This window comes from Bombina bombina, chromosome 11 (genome assembly GCF_027579735.1).
Source record: "Bombina bombina isolate aBomBom1 chromosome 11, aBomBom1.pri, whole genome shotgun sequence".
Taxonomy (NCBI): domain Eukaryota; kingdom Metazoa; phylum Chordata; class Amphibia; order Anura; family Bombinatoridae; genus Bombina; species Bombina bombina.
The window spans coordinates 59,356,380-59,376,944 of NC_069509.1; the positions used below are offsets into that span (position 1 = coordinate 59,356,380).

The 20,565-nt window shown below is 38.5% G+C and overlaps 1 protein-coding gene across 3 annotated transcripts in view; it reads right to left on the bottom strand.

Moving 5' to 3' along the window:
* Positions 1–20,565, bottom strand: part of LOC128641844 (serine hydroxymethyltransferase, cytosolic-like) — a 147,500-nt gene that overhangs the window by 120,755 nt on the left and 6,180 nt on the right. For all 3 annotated transcript variants that reach the window (XM_053694406.1, XM_053694404.1, XM_053694405.1), the window contains exons 2-3: positions 4,247–4,371; positions 1,500–1,639 (exon numbers count right to left, since the gene is read on the bottom strand). In XM_053694406.1, coding sequence (XP_053550381.1) covers positions 1,500–1,639; positions 4,247–4,345 — 239 coding nt within the window. In that variant the 5' untranslated portion in view covers positions 4,346–4,371. The remainder of the gene's footprint in view (positions 1–1,499; positions 1,640–4,246; positions 4,372–20,565) is intronic.

The following is a 20,565-nucleotide window of genomic DNA, read 5'->3' on the forward strand; positions in this document are numbered from 1 at the left end:
AGCAACTGAAGACAGCACTAATTTCTGCCCCTATCCTGGCTGCTCCTAACCGATCCAAACGTTTTTGTGTCCATACAGATGCCTCCATGTTCGGGTTGGGAGCAGTGCTGAGCCAGGTGGATGAGGAGGGCCATGAGCACCCCGTAGCCTACATTAGCAGAAAACTACTACCCAGGGAGGTAGGCTACACGGCAGTGGAGAAGGAATGCTTGGCACTGGTGTGGGCACTCAAGAAATTGCAGCCCTACTTATACGGGAGAGATTTTACAGTGCTTAAAGATCCCAACCCCCTGGTATGGCTTAACAGAGTTTCTGGGGACAATGGACACCTGTTGCAGTGAAGCTTAGCCTTGCTGCCCTTCAACTTCACAGTTCAGTATCGGCCGGGAAGAAGTAAAGGCAATGCAGATGGCCTCTCCCGGCAAACTGAATTGGAGTAGCAGCGCCGACAGCTCCAGGCTGACCCATTTGGATCTAGCCGGGTCTGCCGAACTATAAGGGGGGGAGCACTGTCACGGATACCAGGCTGCCAAGGCTACCTCCACCACCATATTACGGGATTATTATGTTTTGCCTCCCCTTCCCCTTATTATTTTCTGCCCCTTTATTGGATTACACTTGGTCAGAGCTGAACTCTGTCCGTTGGCCCCTGCTTTCATCAAATGCGAGCCGGCCAGACACTTATGGAACTCATCGCCGGCTAGGCATGCTAGGGATCCCCGGTGAACTTTAACCTAGATTGCTCCGGACCCCCTATATCCTAGAGCTCCGCTCTTTTGGGGGATTGTGCCTGCTTTTGGGGGTAAGGATTGGGGTGATTTCCAGGAGGGAGATCCCTTCGGAACTCAGGGTCTTCGACCCCCTTTCTACTACTATTCTTCTACCGCAGGCTGACCGGGGTACCTTTTGACCAGCTGCCGCTCCAGCCCCCAGCGACGGATCATGTTGCTTTTTGGACCGTGACACCTTGGGGCCCGGAGCTCCACACTGGTACCCGGGAATAGCCACCGCTCCCTTCGGATCACCCCAAGATCGCGACCTAGCTATTGTGGGATCCCTATGTGACTATTATTCCTATGAAGGCGTTGGCCTGTCTGGAGGGGTGGTAATGGCGGGAGATCTTGGGATCAGATAAGGCTCTTATCAAGATGGCCAGTGTGTACATAAGCTGTGTGTTTTTCCCAACAAAGTCTGTTCTTGTTTCACCTTAATACTGGTCTTGTCTAGTTATTAGGGTGGGCTACTTGCTATAATCACTTTCTCCGCTCTACAGCTATGAGTTCCAGGTACAGGAAGGACCCTTTTGGGCGGAGCTACCCAGTCGGAGTAGCTGGAGTTCGTCACAATTATTATTTGTGTTATCATAACTAAAAAAAAAGGCAACTATTTTCTGCTTTACATATACACAGGCCTGGTTAGAAGTGAACACAATACAAGGCTTTATTTATGAAAAAATAACATTTCAACAATACTAATTTAAATAGTTAAGCCTCACTCACCTTGGGTAGCATTTTGAGTACTTGTTATTCAAGCATGAGCCCAGAGCCTGTAGAACTGCACAGCTTGCAAAGTTCTCTGACGCAATCAGCTCTAGGCCATACCGCTGCCTGTGCTTCTCCTTTCGGATAATCTCATACACCTTGTTGGGGTGAAAAAAAGGCAGGGCTTGTATTAATTTATAAGAACTAAAGTTGACTTGTAAAATCCCACAAAGAACTGACTTGTAAGTGATTCTCACTTCAAATCCATAAAAATAATTTAAAAAAAGTGTGTGAATATACAGTATATATATATATATATATATATATATTTTTTTTTTTAATAGCTTTTTTTTTCCACCTGGCATTCTTTACTAAAAATGCACGCTGCTGTAGTTTGCTTGTTAGATATGAGCGCTACTGCACATTTCTGCTGACTAGGAAAAAAAATTATGAAAATTCAAATGACCAATAGGTTTTGGGCATGTATAATAGTACTTATGTCTATTAGACAACAAGCAAGATAAAAAAAACAACACACACACACACAAAAACAAGAGGTGCTTTTGGGGGGGAAAAGGCACTTTTTTTTCTCAATACTTCGATAGTAGGACTTGATATAAAGCATTACCCTTTAAAATCATGTGTTCTATAAAAAAAGTTTCAGGGAGCTTGATTGCTAAAAATATACAAGTATTTGTGCAAACAAATGTATATGTTGTCTTATTAGATCGACAACTGTCTAATGAGGGACGGACTTCTGCTGTGCAGTTTCTCCTTTTACATTATAAACATAAAATGGGTTAATTCCATTCTTGAGGATTGTGTTTTTCGGCTTTTTTTCTGCTTCCGGTACAAGTTTTTCAACATTGGAACAATCACAAAGTAAACGATAACACTATTTCTGTACTGGAAAAATACAGGATTGGATATAGGAAAAATCACCTATATGATTTCATAAACAGCAATCAATTTTCTCAATACTTTTAAATAGGTTTTCAGGACCATTTTACACTACTTGAATTCAACACCTAGGGGTCAATTTATTATTGTGCGAGCGAACATGATACGATGTAGCGTATCATGTCTGCCACACATTGCTAAATGCCGACAGCATACGCTGTCAGCATTTATCATTGCACCAGCAGTTCTTGTGAACTACTGGTGTAATACTGTCCCCTGCAGATTTGCGGCCAATAGCAGGAGGTGTCAATCAACCCGATTATATTCAATCGGGCTGATTGCTGTCCGTCACCTCAGAGGTGGCCGACCAGTTAAGGAGCAGCAGTCTTAGAACCGCTGCCTCTTAACTTCCGCTTTAGGCGGAACTGAAGCGGAGTGGGTCGGAAGCAGCATCCGCTGCTTCATAAATCGACCACCTAAAGTGGCTCAATAAAGTGCAAAATTTACCTTTTTGATGTTTGTGAGTATTCCATGACTATTTGGAATAATTATACAGGTGGCCCTCGTTTTACAACGGTTCAATTTACACCGTTTCAAAATAACAACCTTTTTTTTCCAGTCATGGGACTGCTATTGAAAAGCATCGAGAAGCAGTGCATTTATTAAAATAGCCAGTAGGTGGACCTGTCCGCTTGTGTTGCAGCAAAGCAAAGCAAGCTGAAATTAATCAGTTTAACCAGACCTGAGCTATCGAGCAGATTTCAAAGGAACAAGATCTTCCTGTCTATAAATCAGTCCAGATTGGAATGCATAGAAAGAACTGTTTGCAGAAAAATGCAAATGTGTTGTGTGATTATTTTATTAGGTTTATAATGCTGTTTAGCAAATGTTTATGTTCATTTAACTTAGTTTAATTATATATTCTGTGCTGTGTGATTATTTTATTAGGTTTGTAAGGCTGTTTAGCATTTAAAGTCTTCATTTCAAAGCTTTAAAAATAAAGTATTAGGTGTTACTTATGACAATTTTGAGAGGGGCCTGGAACCTATCTCCCTCACTTCCCATTAACTTACATTATAAACTGGGTTTCAATTTACAACGGTTTCGATTTACAACCATTCCTTCTGGAACCTAACCCCGGCGTAAACTGAGGGCTACCTGTATTATATTTAAAGTTTTTATTGAGGAAAAATAAAGCATACACAATGCAAAGTGAAAACAATATATCAGATATTCACATCATATCTGTGCTAGTTTATACATTAGAAGTAATATTCCTCTTTTCAGTCCCCTAATTCATTGATATGGGTCTCTTTTGGACCTTGTTTGTTGATGAGATCTAAGTCCAGGGGTTATTATTAAACAGAAAATGAGATAAACACAAACTATAAGAAAATAAAGTTGCATCTAAGAGAAAAGATAACGTTTCAATGACATAATCAATTAAATTATATAGATGCATAAGCTAGACCCGGGCACATTTTTAATGCATACATGCTTAGCATATATAAGGTAGCGTTAAGTATATAAAGAAAATAAGTAAAGAAAATAGGTGAACTACCACTTTTAATTGCTGGAAACAGTGTGGGTAACTTATCATAGACTTAGCCATCATAGTGTATATATGGTGCTAAGAGATAATAAAAAAGGAAAAAGAATGTTGTTCACATGTCAATTATCTGACATTTGAGTGGGTATTTTTAATTCTTTGTGCTGGCTCCTAGACCCTAAACAAGTTTGTCAAGCCCTGCAAGAAAATAATGCTTGTGGTCACAATAGTAAACATGTTTTTCCAGTACACTAATATTGCTTCCTGTAAGGGCCAACATTATCTTCACAGAATGGAAACAAATGACAACACTCACCTCAGGGTCATTAATCTCAAGAGGTTCCAGCCCCATCTTGTTGTGAGATGCCCAAAGATCAGAGTCGCCGTTGCTATTAATAAAGGGACTGTCTGACATTTTCTTATGTTCAAGTCTGTTTAATCCTAAAAATAATACAAATATAAATCAGTTAACAGGTAATTGTGGATCCTCGTGTAAAGTCCAGTGTATTTTCCCTGACAGAGTCTGAATACTCAGACATTAATGGGACTGTGAAGTCAAAATGAAACTTTAATGATTTAGATGGAGCATGACATTTAAAACAATTTTCCGATTTGCTTTGTTCTCTTGGTATTCTTTGTTAAAGAGTATACCTTGGTGGGCTCAAGAGCAGCAATGTACTGCTGGAAGTTAGCCGCTGATTGGTGGCTACACATATATGGCTCTTCTCATTGGCTCGCCTGATGTGTTCGGCTTGCATCAACAAATTATACAAAGATAATGGAGCAAGTTTGATAAGTTTAAAATTGTATGTTCTATCTGAATAATGAAATTTAGAATTTTGACTTTAATGTTCCTTTAAGTTAGTTTTATATGTTGCTGCATTTTGTAACATTCATCTCTATAGTTTTTACTATAAAAAGGCAAAATAATTAGTTATAGTTATTAAAAAGGAAATGTAATTGTTGTATGTGTTGATAATGAATATTAATAATTAATAATAACAATAAAATGATCGTCAATTATCAATATTAATATTCAATCACACTTTAAAATATTTCCTAATTTCTGGCCAGTTTCTATGAACACATTGATTATATTTATGCAGTAAGCTGAATATCACTTATGACCAGATATATATATATCTATAAATTTATTATTACAATATTAAATTATAAAGCAGGCTATAAAGATATTTAGATTAATTACTATTCAATTTATATTGTCTGTTATCCCGTGAATGGACACAATCGGCTAGATTACAAGTTGTGCGTTAGGGGAAAAAAGCAGCGTGAAGAGGTCCTAATGTGGCTTTTTTACGCCCGCTGGTATGACGAGTCTTGAAGGTTTAGGGTCACTGCACACTTCTTTGGCCTTACCGCAAAACGACTTACGTAAACTTCGTAAAGTCTTTTTTCTATGGGACTTCCATAGCGCCGGTATTACGAGTCTGTCCTGGGAGGCCAAAAAGTGAGCAGTACACCCTACCCCGTCAAGATTCCTAACGCATTTAAAAGTCAGTAGTTAAGAGTGCTAAAAAGTACACTAACACCCATAAACTACCTATTAACCCCTAAACCGAGGCCCTCCCACATCACAAACACTATAATAAAAATTTTAACCCCTAATCTGCCGCTCCGGACACCGCCGCCACCTACATTATATTTATGAACCCTTAGGCCTCTAGTTATCAAAGTCTGGCGGACCTGATCCGACAGTGCGGATCAGGTCCGCCAGACTTTGCTGAATACGGCGAGCAATACGCTCGCCGTATTCAGCATTGCACCAGCAGCTCACAAGAGCTGCTGGTGCAATGCCGCCCCCTGCTGACTCGCGGCCAATCGGCTGCCAGCAGGGGGGGTGTCAATCAACCCGATTGTACTAGATCGGGTTGTATAGTGGCGATGTGTGTCCGCCTGCTCAGAGCAGGCGGACAGGTTATGGAGCAGCGGTCTTTGTGTCCGCTGCTTCATAACTGCTGTTTCTGGCGAGCTTTCAGGCTCGCCAGAAACACGGGGCATCAAGCTCCATACGGAGTTTGATACATATGCCCCTTAATCTGTTGCCCCCAACATCGCTGACACCTACATTATATTTATTAACCCCTAATCTGCCACCCCAATGTCGCCACAACCTACCTACATTTATTAACCCCTAATCTGCCGCCCCTAACATCGCCGCCACTATAATAAAGTTATTAACCCGTAAACCTAAGTCTAACCCTAACCCTAACACCCCCTAACTTAAATATAATTACAATAAATCTAAATAAATATTACTATCATTAACTAAATTATTTCTATTTAAAACTAAATACTTACCTATAAAATAAACCCTAAGCTAGCTACAATATAACTAATAGTTACATTGGCCTCTATTTATCAAGCCGTCAACTTACCTGCATTCGACGGCACCTAAGATCGCCTTACATCGCTGCCGCGGACCTGAATACGTTCTCCAAAATTATCAAAAAAGCTGTCAAAAAGCCGCGCACCAAGTACAGGGCGATTAGCAGCGGACTGTTGTTAACTAACAGTCATCGATCTTGCTGCTCTTCGGCTTTTTTACAGCTTTCTTGGTATACTTTCACTAAACACCCACACTATACTATACAGTTTACCCCCTAAACCGCTGCTCCCGGACCCCGCCGCAACTAAATAAAGTTATTAACCCCATACTGCCGCTCCCGGACCCCGATGCAACTCTAATAAAGTTATTAACCCCTAAACCACCGCTGCCGGAGCCCACCGCAACTCTAATAAATGTATTAACCCCTAAACTGCCGCTCCTGGAGCCCACCGCAACTCTAATAAATGTATTAACCCCTAAATCGCCACTCCCAGAGCCCACCACAGCTCTAATAAATGTATTAACCCCTAAACCGCTGCTCACGGACACCGCCGCAACTAAATAAAGTGTTTAACCCCCTAAACTGCCGCTCCCGGAGCCCACCGCCACCTACATTATATTTATTAACCCCTAACCTGCCGCCCCTACACCGCCGCCACTATATAAAAATGTATTAACCCCTAAACCTAAGTCTAACCCTAACACCCACTAATGTAAATATAATTTAAATATATCTAAATAAAATTACTATCATTAAATAAATTATTCCTATTTAAAACTAAATACTTAACTATAAAATAAACCCTAAGATAGCTACAATATAACTTATAGTTACATTGTAGCTATCTTAGGGTTTATTTTTATTTTACAGGCAAGTTTGTATTTATTTTAACTAGGTACAATAGTTACTAAATAGTTATTAACGATTTACTAACTACCTAGTTAAAATAAATACAAATATACCTGTAAAATAAAACCTAACCTAAGTTACAATTACACCTAACACTACACTATAATTAAATAAATTCCCTAAACTAAATACAATTAAATACAATTAAAAACAATTATCTAAAGTACAAAAAAAAAAATAATTAAAGAAAATAATAAAATAATTACAATTTTTTTAAACTAATTACACCTAATCTAATCCTCCTAATAAAAAAAGCCCCCCAAAATAATAAAAAGCCCTACCCTATTCTAAATTACCAATAGCCCTCAAAAGGGCCTTTTGCGGGGCATTGCCCCAAAGTAATCAGCTCTTTTACCTGTAAAAAATAAGTACAAAACCCCCCAACATTAAAACCCACCACCCACACACCCAACCCTACTCTGAAACCCACCCAATCCCCCCTTAAAAAAACCTAACACTAACCCCTTGAAGATCACCCTACCTTGAGAAGTCTTCACCCAGCCGGGCCAAAGTCCTCCACGAAGCCGGCAGAAGTGGTCCTCCAGACGGGCAGAAGTCTTCATACAAGCCGGGCAGAAGAGGTCCTCCAGATGGGCAGAAGTCTTCATCCAGGCAGCATCTTCTATCTTCATCCATCCGGCGCGGAGCGGCTCCATCTTCAAGACATCCAACGCGGAGCATCCTCTTCTAACGACATCCGACAACTGAATGAATGGTCCTTTAAATGACGTCCCTTCAATTCCAATTGGCTGATAGAATCCTATCAGCCAATCGGAATTAAGGTAGGAAAAATTCTATTGGCTGATGCAATCATCCAATAGGATTGAGCTCGCATTTTATTGGCTGATAGGAACAGCCAATGGAATGCAAGATCAATCCTATTGCCTGATTGCATCAGCCAATAGAATTTTTCCTACCGTAATTCCGATTGGCTGATAGGATTCTATCAGCCAATCGGAATTGAAGGGACCCCATCTTGGATGACGTCACTTAAAGAAACCTTCATTCTTCAGTCGCCGTCGGATGGAAGAGGATGCTCCGCGTCAGATGTCTTCAAGATGGACCCGCTCCGCTCCGTATGGAAGAAGATAGAAGATGCCGCCTGGATGAAGACTTCTGCCACTTGGAGGACCTCTTCTGGCCAGATCGGATAAAGACTTCTGCCCCTCTGGACGTCTACTTGTGCCCGGCTGGGTGAAGGCGGCTCAAGGTAGGGTGATCTTCAAGGGGGTAGTGTTAGGTTTTTTTAAGGGGGGATTGGGTGGGTTTTAGAGTAGGGTTGGGTGTGTGGATTGTGGGTTTTAATGTTGGGGGGGTATTGTATTTTATTTTACAGGTAAAAGAGCTGATAACTTTGGGGCAATGCCCTGCAAATGGCCCTTTTAAGGGCTATTTGTAATTTAGTATAGGGTAGGGAATTTTATTATTTTGGGGCGCTTTTTTATTTTATTAGGGGGATTAGATTAGGTGTAATTAGTTTAAAAAAATTGTAATTATTTTTTTATTTTCTGTAATTTAGTGGTGGGGTTTTTGTACTTTAGTTTATTTAATTTAATTGTATTTAATTGTAGTTAATTGTAGGTAATTTATTTAATTAATTTAATGATAGTGTAGTGTTAGGTGTAATTGTAATTTAGGTTAGTATTTATTTTACAGGTAAATTTGTACTTATTTTAACTAGGAAGTTATTAAATATTTAATAATTATTTAATAACTATTGTACCTAGTTAAAATAAATACAAAGTTGCCTGTAAAATAAATATAAATCCCAAGCTACCTACAATGTAACTATTAGTTATATTGTAGCTATCTTAGGGTTTATTTTATCGGTAAGTATTTAGTTTTAAATAGGAATAATTTATTTAATTGTAGTAAATTTATTTAGATGTATTTAAATTATATTTAAGTTAGGGGGGTGTTAGGGTTAGGGTTAGACATAGGTTTAGGGGTTAATAAATTTATTATAGTGGCGGCGACGTTGGCGGCGGCAGATTAGGGGTTAATAAATTTAATATAGTTGTGGCGACGTTGGGGGGCAGATTAGGGGTTAATAAATATAATGTAGGGTTCGGCGATGTTGGGGGCTGTAGATTAGGGGTTCATAAGTATAATGTAGGTCGCGGCGGTGTCCGGAGCAGCAGATTAGGGGTTAATAATATAATGTAGGTGGCGACGATGTCGGGGGCGGCAGATTAGGGGTTAATAAGTGTAATATTAGGGGTGTCTAGACTCGGGGTTCACGTTAGGGTTTTAGGTGCAGACATAAAATTCATTTCCCCATAGGAAACAATGGGGCTGCGTTAGGAGCTGAATGCTGCTTTTTTGCAGATGTTAGAGTTTTTTTCAGCCAGCTCAGCCCCATTGTTTCCTATGGGGAAATTGTGCATGAGCACGTTTTGCCAGCTTACCGCTACCGTTAGCAGCGCTGGTATTACAGTGAACTGTGGAGCTAAATTTTGCTCAACACTCACTTTTCTGAGGCTAACACCGGCTTGAAGAAAACCTGTAATACCAGCATTGGCTTAAGTGAGCGGTAAGAAAAAAAGGCTCATTAGCACCGCACAGCCTTACCGACAAAAACTCGGAATCTAGCCGACTGTTTCTTTTATTTCAGGCATCTGATAAACCAGGATATTAAATGCTATGGTTCCATGAAGAGCAGATAAGCAAGCATATAATATGTTTTAATTGTTTGAACAAGTCTGAGACTCTCTGCAATCTGCTAAATTTAAAAACTAAAATACTTTTAACTAGTAATCTAGTATAATTACAACTGGCAGCAGCTGTGACAGCCATCAACGGTTAACTAGTAATTAAAACTAGTCTGCTGCAGTGCTCAGCCTCTCAGTCTCTCTCTATCTAAAATTAATATGCTGTTAAACTTCAGTAAGTAACTCTGTTGTTAACAAAACAATATTCTCACTCCAGTCCCTACTCTACTCTGTCTCTCTCTATGGTCAACTTCTGTTTTAACTTCTCTTCTACCACCCAGTGCCCACGCCACCAACTTTCAACACTTGGTCACTGACTAACAGTGCAAAATGAGCTCCTCTCAGGTCAACGACTATCTCTGCAATGAGATTTCATGCCATTGAGGGGGAGGAGCCTCGTCAAGCGTCATCACGTGACTGGAGTGATGACGTCACGTATCCGGACTGTTAGCACCACCTCTGCTCACTCGCACTGTCGCATAGGCTGAACTGTGTAATTAAGACAGTATAGGGATGGGTTGGAGGCTGGGAGCAGGCTGCAGGCAAATGTAATAGAGCAGTAAAAATGATATTTTATTCAGAATTTTTTTTCCCCTCATTTTGGCTGGGGGTTCACGTGCGGCTGGTAAGCAGCGCTGGTATTACAGTGAGATGTGGAGCTAAATTTTGCTCAACGCTCACTTTTCTGAGGCTGACACCGGCTTGAAGAAATCCTGTAATACCAGCGTTGGCTTAAGTGAGCGGTAAGAAAAAAAGGCTCGTTAGCACCGCACAGCCTTACCGACAAAAACTCGGAATCTAGCCGACTGTTTCTTTTATTTCAGGCATCTGATAAACCAGGATATTAAATGCTATGGTTCCATGAAGAGCAGATAAGCAAGCATATAATTACTTATTAATGTAGCTATATAATTGATTACATCAGAATGCTACTTGCTGATTGGGTATATGATATAATCCGATGGGAAGCATGTGTATATTTATAGGTGTATTGTAGGAGAATATACTCATGTTTGGTATTGATATACACATCTTCAGTAGGTTTAGTCCCATATATGTTGAACAGATAAGTCTATTGATACTAGGAAACATAAGTGTATTTAATGAACACTTTAAAATATATATATTAAACTGTAGCAGTAATTGATAATGAAACAGTTTTTTCATGTCTGCTGCCCCCGATGGACTAAAACTGGTATTACAGCCAAAAGGATTGACTGTTAAGAGACATGCATTACCAAAGGACCAATGAGGGACACGCTCTGAATAAGGGTGTACCCAAATTTCACCAATGATTAGAAAAGAGGTGGGTTTTATCAGAGAGATAAAAACCCTTGCACAGGAAGTAAAAGGGGCTTGGCTTGGCTTTTTTTGCTGTTTAACTTGGCTTACTGACAAATGGGGGTTCACTTTTAGGTGTTCTTTAAAATAACTGTGTTAACCAGCTAAATAAAGGAGCTCCTCTCAGCAGCTATCCCTCCAGTCTCACCATCCAAAAACAAATAATATACAAAATGGCTTCCTTCCTGCACTGCAGCAGTTAAATATAGCAGTCAGGGGTAAACTAAATAATAAATATAAAGTTAAATATAGGAGTCAGAGAAGATAAAATAAAAAGTTAAAATATGCAGGTTTACTGCCTATCTGCACCAGTTAACTTTTTTTTAAAAATGTTTTAATTGTTTTAACAAGTCTGAGACTCTCTGCAATCTGCTAAATTTAAAAACTAAAATACTTTTAACTAGTAATCTAGTATAATTACAACTGGCAGCAGCTGTGACAGCCATCAACGGTTAACTAGTAATTAAAACTAGTCTGCTGCAGTGCTCAGCCTCTCAGTCTCTCTCTATCTAAAATTAATATGCTGTTAAACTTCAGTAAGTAACTCTGTTGTTAACAAAACAATATTCTCACTCCAGTCCCTACTCTACTCTGTCTCTCTCTATGGTCAACTTCTGTTTTAACTTCTCTTCTACCACCCAGTGCCCACGCCACCAACTTTCAACACTTGGTCACTGACTAACAGTGCAAAATGAGCTCCTCTCAGGTCAACGACTATCTCTGCAATGAGATTTCATGCCATTGAGGGGGAGGAGCCTCGTCAAGCGTCATCACATGACTGGAGTGATGACGTCACGTATCCGGAATGTTAGCACCACCTCTGCTCACTCGCACTGTCGCACAGGCTGAACTGTGCAATTAAGACAGTATAGGGATGGGTTGGAGGCTGGGAGCAGGCTGCAGGCAAATGTAATAGAGCAGTAAAAATGATATTTTATTCAGAATGTTTTTTTTTCTTAATTTTGGCTGGGGGTTCACGTGCGGCTGGTAAGCAGCGCTGGTATTACAGTGAGATGTGGAGCTAAATTTTGCTCAATGCTCACTTTTCTGAGGCTGACACCGGCTTGAAGAAAACCTGTAATACCAGCGTTGGCTTAAGTGAGCGGTAAGAAAAAAAGGCTTTTTAGCACCGCACAGCCTTACCGACAAAAACTCGGAATCTAGCCGACTGTTTCTTTTATTTCAGGCATCTGATAAACCAGGATATTAAATGCTATGGTTCCATGAAGAGCAGATAAGCAAGCATATAATTACTTATTAATATAGCTATATAATTGATCACATCAGAATGCTACTTGCTGATTGGGTATATGATATAATCCGATGGGAAGCATGTGTATATTTATAGGTGTATTGTAGGAGAATATACTCATGTTTGGTATTGATATACACATCTTCAGTAGGTTTAGTCCCATATATGTTGAACAGATAAGTCTATTGATACTAGGAAACATAAGTGTATTTAATGAACACTTTAAAATATATATATTAAACTGTAGCAGTATTTGATAATGAAACAGTTTTTTCATGTCTGCTGCCCCTGATGGACTAAAACTGGTATTACAGCCAAAAGGATTGACTGTTAAGAGACATGCATTACCAAAGGACCAATGAGGGACACGCTCTGAATAAGGGTGTACCCAAATTTCACCAATGATTAGAAAAGAGGTGGGTTTTATCAGAGAGATAAAAACCCTTGCACAGGAAGTAAAAGGGGCTTGGCTTGGCTTTTTTTGCTGTTTAACTTGGCTTACTGACAAACTGCTGCCTTGGAAATACACAGTGGCAGCCTGTGGGTTAATCAAATGGGGGTTCACTTTTAGGTGTTCTTTAAAATAACTGTGTTAACCAGCTAAATAAAGGAGCTCCTCTCAGCAGCTATCCCTCCAGTCCCACCATCCAACAACAAATAATATACAAAAAGGCTTCCTTCCTGCACTGCAGCAGTTAAATATAGCAGTCAGGGGTAAACTAAATAATAAATATAAAGTTAAATATAGGAGTCAGAGAAGATAAAATAAAAAGTTAAAATATGCAGGTTTACTGCCTATCTGCAGCAGTTAACTTTTTTTTTTAAATGTTTTAATTGTTTGAACAACTCTGAGACTCTCTGCAATCTGCTAAATTTAAAAACTAAAATACTTTTAACTAGTAATCTAGTATAATTACAACTGGCAGCAGCTGTGACAGCCATCAACCGTTAACTAGTAATTAAAACTAGTCTGCTGCAGTGCTCAGCCTCTCAGTCTCTCTCTATCTAAAATTAATATGCTGTTAAACTTCAGTAAGTAACTCTGTTGTTAACAAAACAATATTCTCACTCCAGTCCCTACTCTACTCTGTCTTTCTCTATGGTCAACTTCTGTTTTAACTTCTCTTCTACCACCCAGTGCCCACGCCACCAACTTTCAACACTTGGTCACTGACTAACTCAGCGCAAAATGAGCTCTTCTCAGGTCAACGACTATCTCTGCAATGAGATTTCACGCCATTGAGGGGGAGGAGCCTCGTCAAGCGTCATCACGTGACTGGAGTGATGACGTCACGTATCCGGACTGTTAGCACCACCTCTGCTCACTCGTACTGTCGCATAGGCTGAACTGTGTAATTAAGAAAGTATAGGGATGGGTTGGAGGCTGGGAGCAGGCTGCAGGCAAATGTAATAGAGCAGTAAAAATGATATTTTATTCAGAATTTTTTTTTTCTTCATTTTGGCTGGGGGTTCACGTGCGGCTGGTAAGCAGCGCTGGTATTACAGTGAGATGTGGAGCTAAATTTTGCTCAACGCTCACTTTTCTGAGGCTGACACCGGCTTGAAGAAATCCTGTAATACCAGCGTTGGCTTAAGTGAGCGGTAAGAAAAAAAGGCTTTTTAGCACCGCACAGCCTTACCGACAAAAACTCGGAATCTAGCCGACTGTTTCTTTTATTTCAGGCATCTGATAAACCAGGATATTAAATGCTATGGTTCCATGAAGAGCAGATAAGCAAGCATATAATTACTTATTAATATAGCTATATAATTGATCACATTAGAATGCTACTTGCTGATTGGGTATATGATATAATCCGATGGGAAGCATGTGTATATTTATAGGTGTATTGTAGGAGAATATACTCATGTTTGGTATTGATATACACATCTTCAGTAGGTTTAGTCCCATATATGTTGAACAGATTAGTCTATTGATACTAGGAAACATAAGTGTATTTAATGAACACTTTAAAATATATATATTAAACTGTAACAGTATTTGATAATGAAACAGTTTTTTCATGTCTGCTTCCCCCGATGGACTAAAACTGGTATTACAGCCAAAAGGATTGACTGTTAAGAGACATGCATTACTAAAGGACCAATGAGGGACATGCTTTGAATAAGGGTGTACCCAAATTTCACCAATGATTAGAAAAGAGGTGGGTTTTATCAGAGAGATAAAAACCCTTGCACAGGAAGTAAAAGGGGTTTGGCTTGGCTTTTTTTGCTGATTAACTTGGGTTACTGACAAACTGCTGCCTTGGAAATACACAGTGGCGGCCTGTGGGTTAATCAAATGGGGGTTCACTTTTAGGTGTTCTTTAAAATAACTGTGTTAACCAGCTAAATAAAGGAGCTCCTCTCAGCAGCTATCCCTCCAGTCCCACCATCCAACAACAAATAATATACAAAAAGGCTTCCTTCCTGCACTGCAGCAGTTAAATATAGCAGTCAGGGGTAAACTAAATAATAAATATAAAGTTAAATATAGGAGTCAGAGAAGATAAAATAAAAAGTTAAAATATGCAGGTTTACTGCCTATCTGCAGCAGTTAACTTTTTTTTTAAATGTTTTAATTGTTTGAACAAGTCTGAGACTCTCTGCAATCTGCTAAATTTAAAAACTAAAATACTTTTAACTAGTAATCTAGTATAATTACAACTGGCAGCAGCTGTGACAGCCATCAACGGTTAACTCGTAATTAAAACTAGTCTGCTGCAGTGCTCAGCCTCTCAGTCTCTCTCTATCTAAAATTAATATGCTGTTAAACTTCAGTAAGTAACTCTGTTGTTAACAAAACAATATTCTCACTCCAGTCCCTACTCTACTCTGTCTCTCTCTATGGTCAACTTCTGTTTTAACTTCTCTTCTACCACCCAGTGCCCACGCCACCAACTTTCAACACTTGGTCACTGACTAACTCAGCGCAAAATGAGCTCCTCTCAGGTCAACGACTATCTCTGCAATGAGATTTCACGCCATTGAGGGGGAGGAGCCTTGTCAAGCGTCATCACGTGACTGGAGTGATGACGTCACGTATCTGGACTGTTAGCACCACCTCTGCTCACTCGCACTGTCGCACAGGCTGAAGTGTGCAATTAAGACAGTATAGGGATGGGTTGGAGGCTGGGAGCAGGCTGCAGGCAATTGTAATAGAGCAGTAAAAATGATATTTTATTCAGAATTTTTTTTTTCTTCATTTTGGCTGGGGGTTTACGTGCGGCTGTGTGCATATGGAGGAGCCTACACTTGAAATACACAGAGTTTTGTAAGACAAAATTGGCCCTTTATTTATTTCATTTACTTCCAGACATATGCATCCCCTCTTATATGACGGTGAAAAAATGTATCTGGAAAAGCTTAAACTCTCAACAAGTGGTTGTGTGGTAATGTACTAATTGTTATTTTATAGTTTAATAGATTAATTTTAGCAAAGAAATTCTCTATAGCATAGTATAGCTTCAGCTTGTGAGTTAAAAAGGTATCCTATTCTTATATTTAATATTGATTAGACTTGGATAGTAAGTGCACTGGTGTTAAATATTATTATTAAGAAAGGAATTATATATTTTTATGTCATAAGTTAAATACAGTTATTGTGATATATTTTAGAATTTGTTTTATTGTGGCTAAATAAGAAGTGTTTAATGCTAGATTAATTGGCATATGTTGAATTGGTAGTATTGTGTAACAATCTCTGGGTTTTAGTGAAGTATATTAGATTATATGGGGTTGAAAATAGCTTAATTATATTTCCCTGGAAATTCAATAGATTTATTAGGATTTGGTTATATTGTTAACTAAGCATTGTAAGTTAGTAGTCTATATTGTGGTATTGGAGCAAGTGTTGCTGGCTAATTATAAATTGTCTTGTAAGTTTATGGTAAAATCTGATGTTTAATTTATCTGGAGCTAAGGTTAACTTATAGAAATATATTTTATGGTCTGCTTTGATTAGAAAATTGTAACAGCATAGAAAAATATAATTGATTCATAATCTATTTTCTACATAAATATATTCATTGTGTTTTAATAAGGATTAACTGATCAGAACTTTGGAAATATTGTTACGTAAATATATAATACATTAGAGGTTACCACTGAAATAGAGTGTAATTAATATTTTAACCTAGGTTATATCTAACAACAAGTTTATGTAATAAATTAGCAGGAGTCAACGCATACCTAGATACAAACAATAAAATATTCTCATAAAATAGAGCTTTTATTATTACACTAGAATGTCTCTTTAACACTGATACATGCCTATAGTATTACAGATGTTTTTAGGTCAAATTCACATTATACCAACTAACACTTCCTGCCCATCCCTGGGATAATCACTAGTGATACAAACCCATGATTCCTCAATCAGAGAATTTAAAAGGACACTGAACCCAATTTTATTCTTTTGTAATTCAGAAAGAGCATGCAATTTTAAGCAACTTTCTAATTTACTCCTATTATCAATTTTTCTTCGTTCTCTTGCTATCATTAGTTGAAAAAGAAGGCATCTAAGCTTTTTTTTTTGTTTTAGGACTCTGGACAGCACTTTTTTATTGGTGGATGAATTTATCCACCAATCAGCAAGGACAACCCAAGTTGTTCACCAAAAATGGGCCGGCATCTAAACTTACATTCTTGCATTTCAAATAAAGATACCAAGAGAATGAATAAAATTTGATAATAGGAGTAAATTAGAAAGTTGCTTAAAATGTCATGCTCTATCTGAATCACGAAAGAAAATTTTTGGGTACAGTGTCCCTTTAAGGAAAAACTAGAAAACTTATTTGAGAGCAGAAAAACTCAAAAATATTTAAAAGAATAGAAAACCCAAAACATTTTATTTTGTGATTCAGACAGAGCATACAATTTTTTAAATTTTTTTTTTCCAATTTACTTCTGTTATCAAATTTGCTTCATTCCCATGGTATTCTTTGTTGAAGAGATACCTAGGTAGGAATCTGGAACACTACATGGCAGGAAATAGTGCTGCCATCTAGTGCTTTTGCAAATGGATAACATTCTAACAAAACTACTGCCATCTAGTGCTCTTGCAAATGGATAACATTCTAACAAAACCGCTGCCATCTAGTGCTCTTGCAAATGGATAACATTCTAACAAAACTGCTGCCATCTAGTGCTCTTGCAAATGGATAACATTCTTACAAAACTGCTGCCATCTAGTGCTCTTGCAAATGGATAACATTCTTACAAAACTGCTGCCATCTAGTGCTCTTGCAAATGGATAACATTCTTACAAAACTACTGCCATCTAGTGCTCTTGCAAATGGATAACATTCTTACAAAACTGCTGCCATCTAGTGCTCTTGCAAATGGATAACATTCTAACAAAACTACTGCCATCTAGTGCTCTTGCAAATGGATAACATTCTAACAAAACTGCTGCCATCTAGTGCTCTTGCAAATGGATAACATTCTTACAAAACTACAGCCATCTAGTGCTCTTGCAAATGGATAACATTCTAACAAAACTGCTGCCATCTAGTGCTCTTGCAAATGGATAACATTCTAACAAAACTGCTGCCATCAAGTGCTCTTGCAAATGGATAACATTCTTACAAAACTGCTGCTATCTAGTGCTCTAGCAAATGGATAACATTCTAACAAAACTGCTGCCATCTAGTGCTCTTGCAAATGGATAACATTCTAACAAAACTACTGCCATCTAGTGCTCTAGCAAATGGATAACATTCTTACAAAACTGCTGCCATCTAGTGCTCTTGCAAATGGATAACATTCTAACAAAACTGCTGCCATCAAGTGCTCCTGCAAATGGATAACATTCTTACAAAACTGCTGCCATCTAGTGCTCTTGCAAATGGATAACATTCTAACAAAACTGCTGCCATCTAGTGCTCTTGCAAATGGATAACATTCTAACAAAACTACTGCCATCTAGTGCTCTTGCAAATGGATAACATTCTAACAAAACTGCTGCCATCTAGTGCTCTTGCAAATGGATAACATTCTAACAAAACTGCTGCCATCTAGTGCTCTTGCAAATGGATAACATTCTAACAAAACTACTGCCATCTAGTGCTCTTGCAAATGGATAACATTCTAACAAAACTGCTGCCATCTAGTGTTCTTGCAAATGGATATCATTCTAACAAAACTGCTGCCATCTAGTGCTCTTGCAAATGGATAACATTCTAACAAAACTACTGCCATCTAGTGCTCCTGCAAATGGATAACATTCTTACAAAACTACTGCCATCTAGTGCTCCTGCAAATGGATAACATTCTTACAAAACTGCTGCCATCTAGTGCTCTTGCAAATGGATAACATTCTTACAAAACTGCTGCCATCTAGTGCTCCTGCAAATGGATAACATTCTAACAAAACTACTGCCATCTAGTGCTCCTGCAAATGGATAACATTCTTACAAAACTGCTGCCATCTAGTGCTCTTGCAAATGGATAACATTCTTACAAAACTGCTGCCATCTAGTGCTCTTGCAAATGGATAACATTCTTACAAAACTGCTGCCATCTAGTGCTCCTGCAAATGGATAACATTCTTACAAAACTACTGCCATCTAGTGCTCCTGCAAATGGATAACATTCTTACAAAACTGCTGCCATCTAGTGCTCTTGCAAATGGATAACATTCTTACAAAACTGCTGCCATCTAGTGCTCCTGCAAATGGATAACATTCTAACAAAACTACTGCCATCTAGTGCTCCTGCAAATGGATAACATTCTTACAAAACTGCTGCCATCTAGTGCTCTTGCAAATGGATAACATTCTTACAAAACTACTGTCATATAGTGTTCTTGCAAATGGATAACATTCTTACAAAACTGCTGCCATCTAGTGCTCTTGCAAATGGATAACATTCTAACAAAACTGCTGCCATCTAGTGCTCTTGCAAATGGATAACATTCTAGCAAAGCTACGGCCATCTAGTGCTCTTGCAAATGGATAACATTCTAACAAAACTGCTGTCATATAGTGCTCTTGCAAATGGATAACATTCTTACAAAACTGCTGCCATCTAGTGCTCTTGCAAATGGATAACATTCTAACAAAACTGCTGCCATCTAGTGCTCTTGCAAATGGATAACATTCTTACAAAACTGCTGCCATCTAGTGCTCTAGCAAATGGATAACATTCTTACAAAACTGCTGCCATCTAGTGTTCTTGCAAATGGATAACATTCTTACAAAACTGCTGCCATCTAGTGCTCTAGCAAATGGATAACATTCTTACAAAACTGCTGCCATCTAGTGCTCTTGCAAATGGATAACATTCTAACAAAACTGCTGCCATCTAGTGCTCTTGCAAATGGATAACATTCTAACAAAACTGCTGTCATATAGTGCTCTTGCAAATGGATAACATTCTAACAAAACTGCTGTCATATAGTGCTCTTGCAAATGGATAACATTCTTACAAAACTGCTGCCATCTAGTGCTCTTGCAAATGGATAACATTCTAACAAAACTGCTGCCATCTAGTGCTCTTGCAAATGGATAACATTCTTACAAAACTACTGCCATCTAGTGCTCTTGCAAATGGATAACATTCTAACAAAACTGCTGCCATCTAGTGCTCTAGCAAATGGATAACATTCTTACAAAACTGCTGCCATCTAGTGCTCCTGCAAATGGATAACATTCTAACAAAACTACTGCCATCTAGTGCTCTAGCAAATGGATAACATTCTAACAAAACTGCTGCCATCTACTTCTCTTGCAAATAGATAACATTCTAACAAAACTGCTGTCATATAGTGCTCCAGAAATGGGCATGCTCCTAAGCTTATGTTCCTGCTTTTTCCACAAAAGATACCTAAAGAATGACGACAATGTGATAATAAGTAAAATTAGAAAGTTATTTAAAAATTCCATGCTCTATCTGAAACATGAAAAAAAAACCTTTGGATTTCATATCCCTTTAACTAGTTTAAATGCAACATCAGGGGATCTAACTTTACAAACCAATTTAGAAGAAGGTTTAAAAAAACAAAACATTTATTTCCACACAAATTTAGGAGATATGCTTAGAATCATGGTTTACATAGCACCTGCAGTGCTCT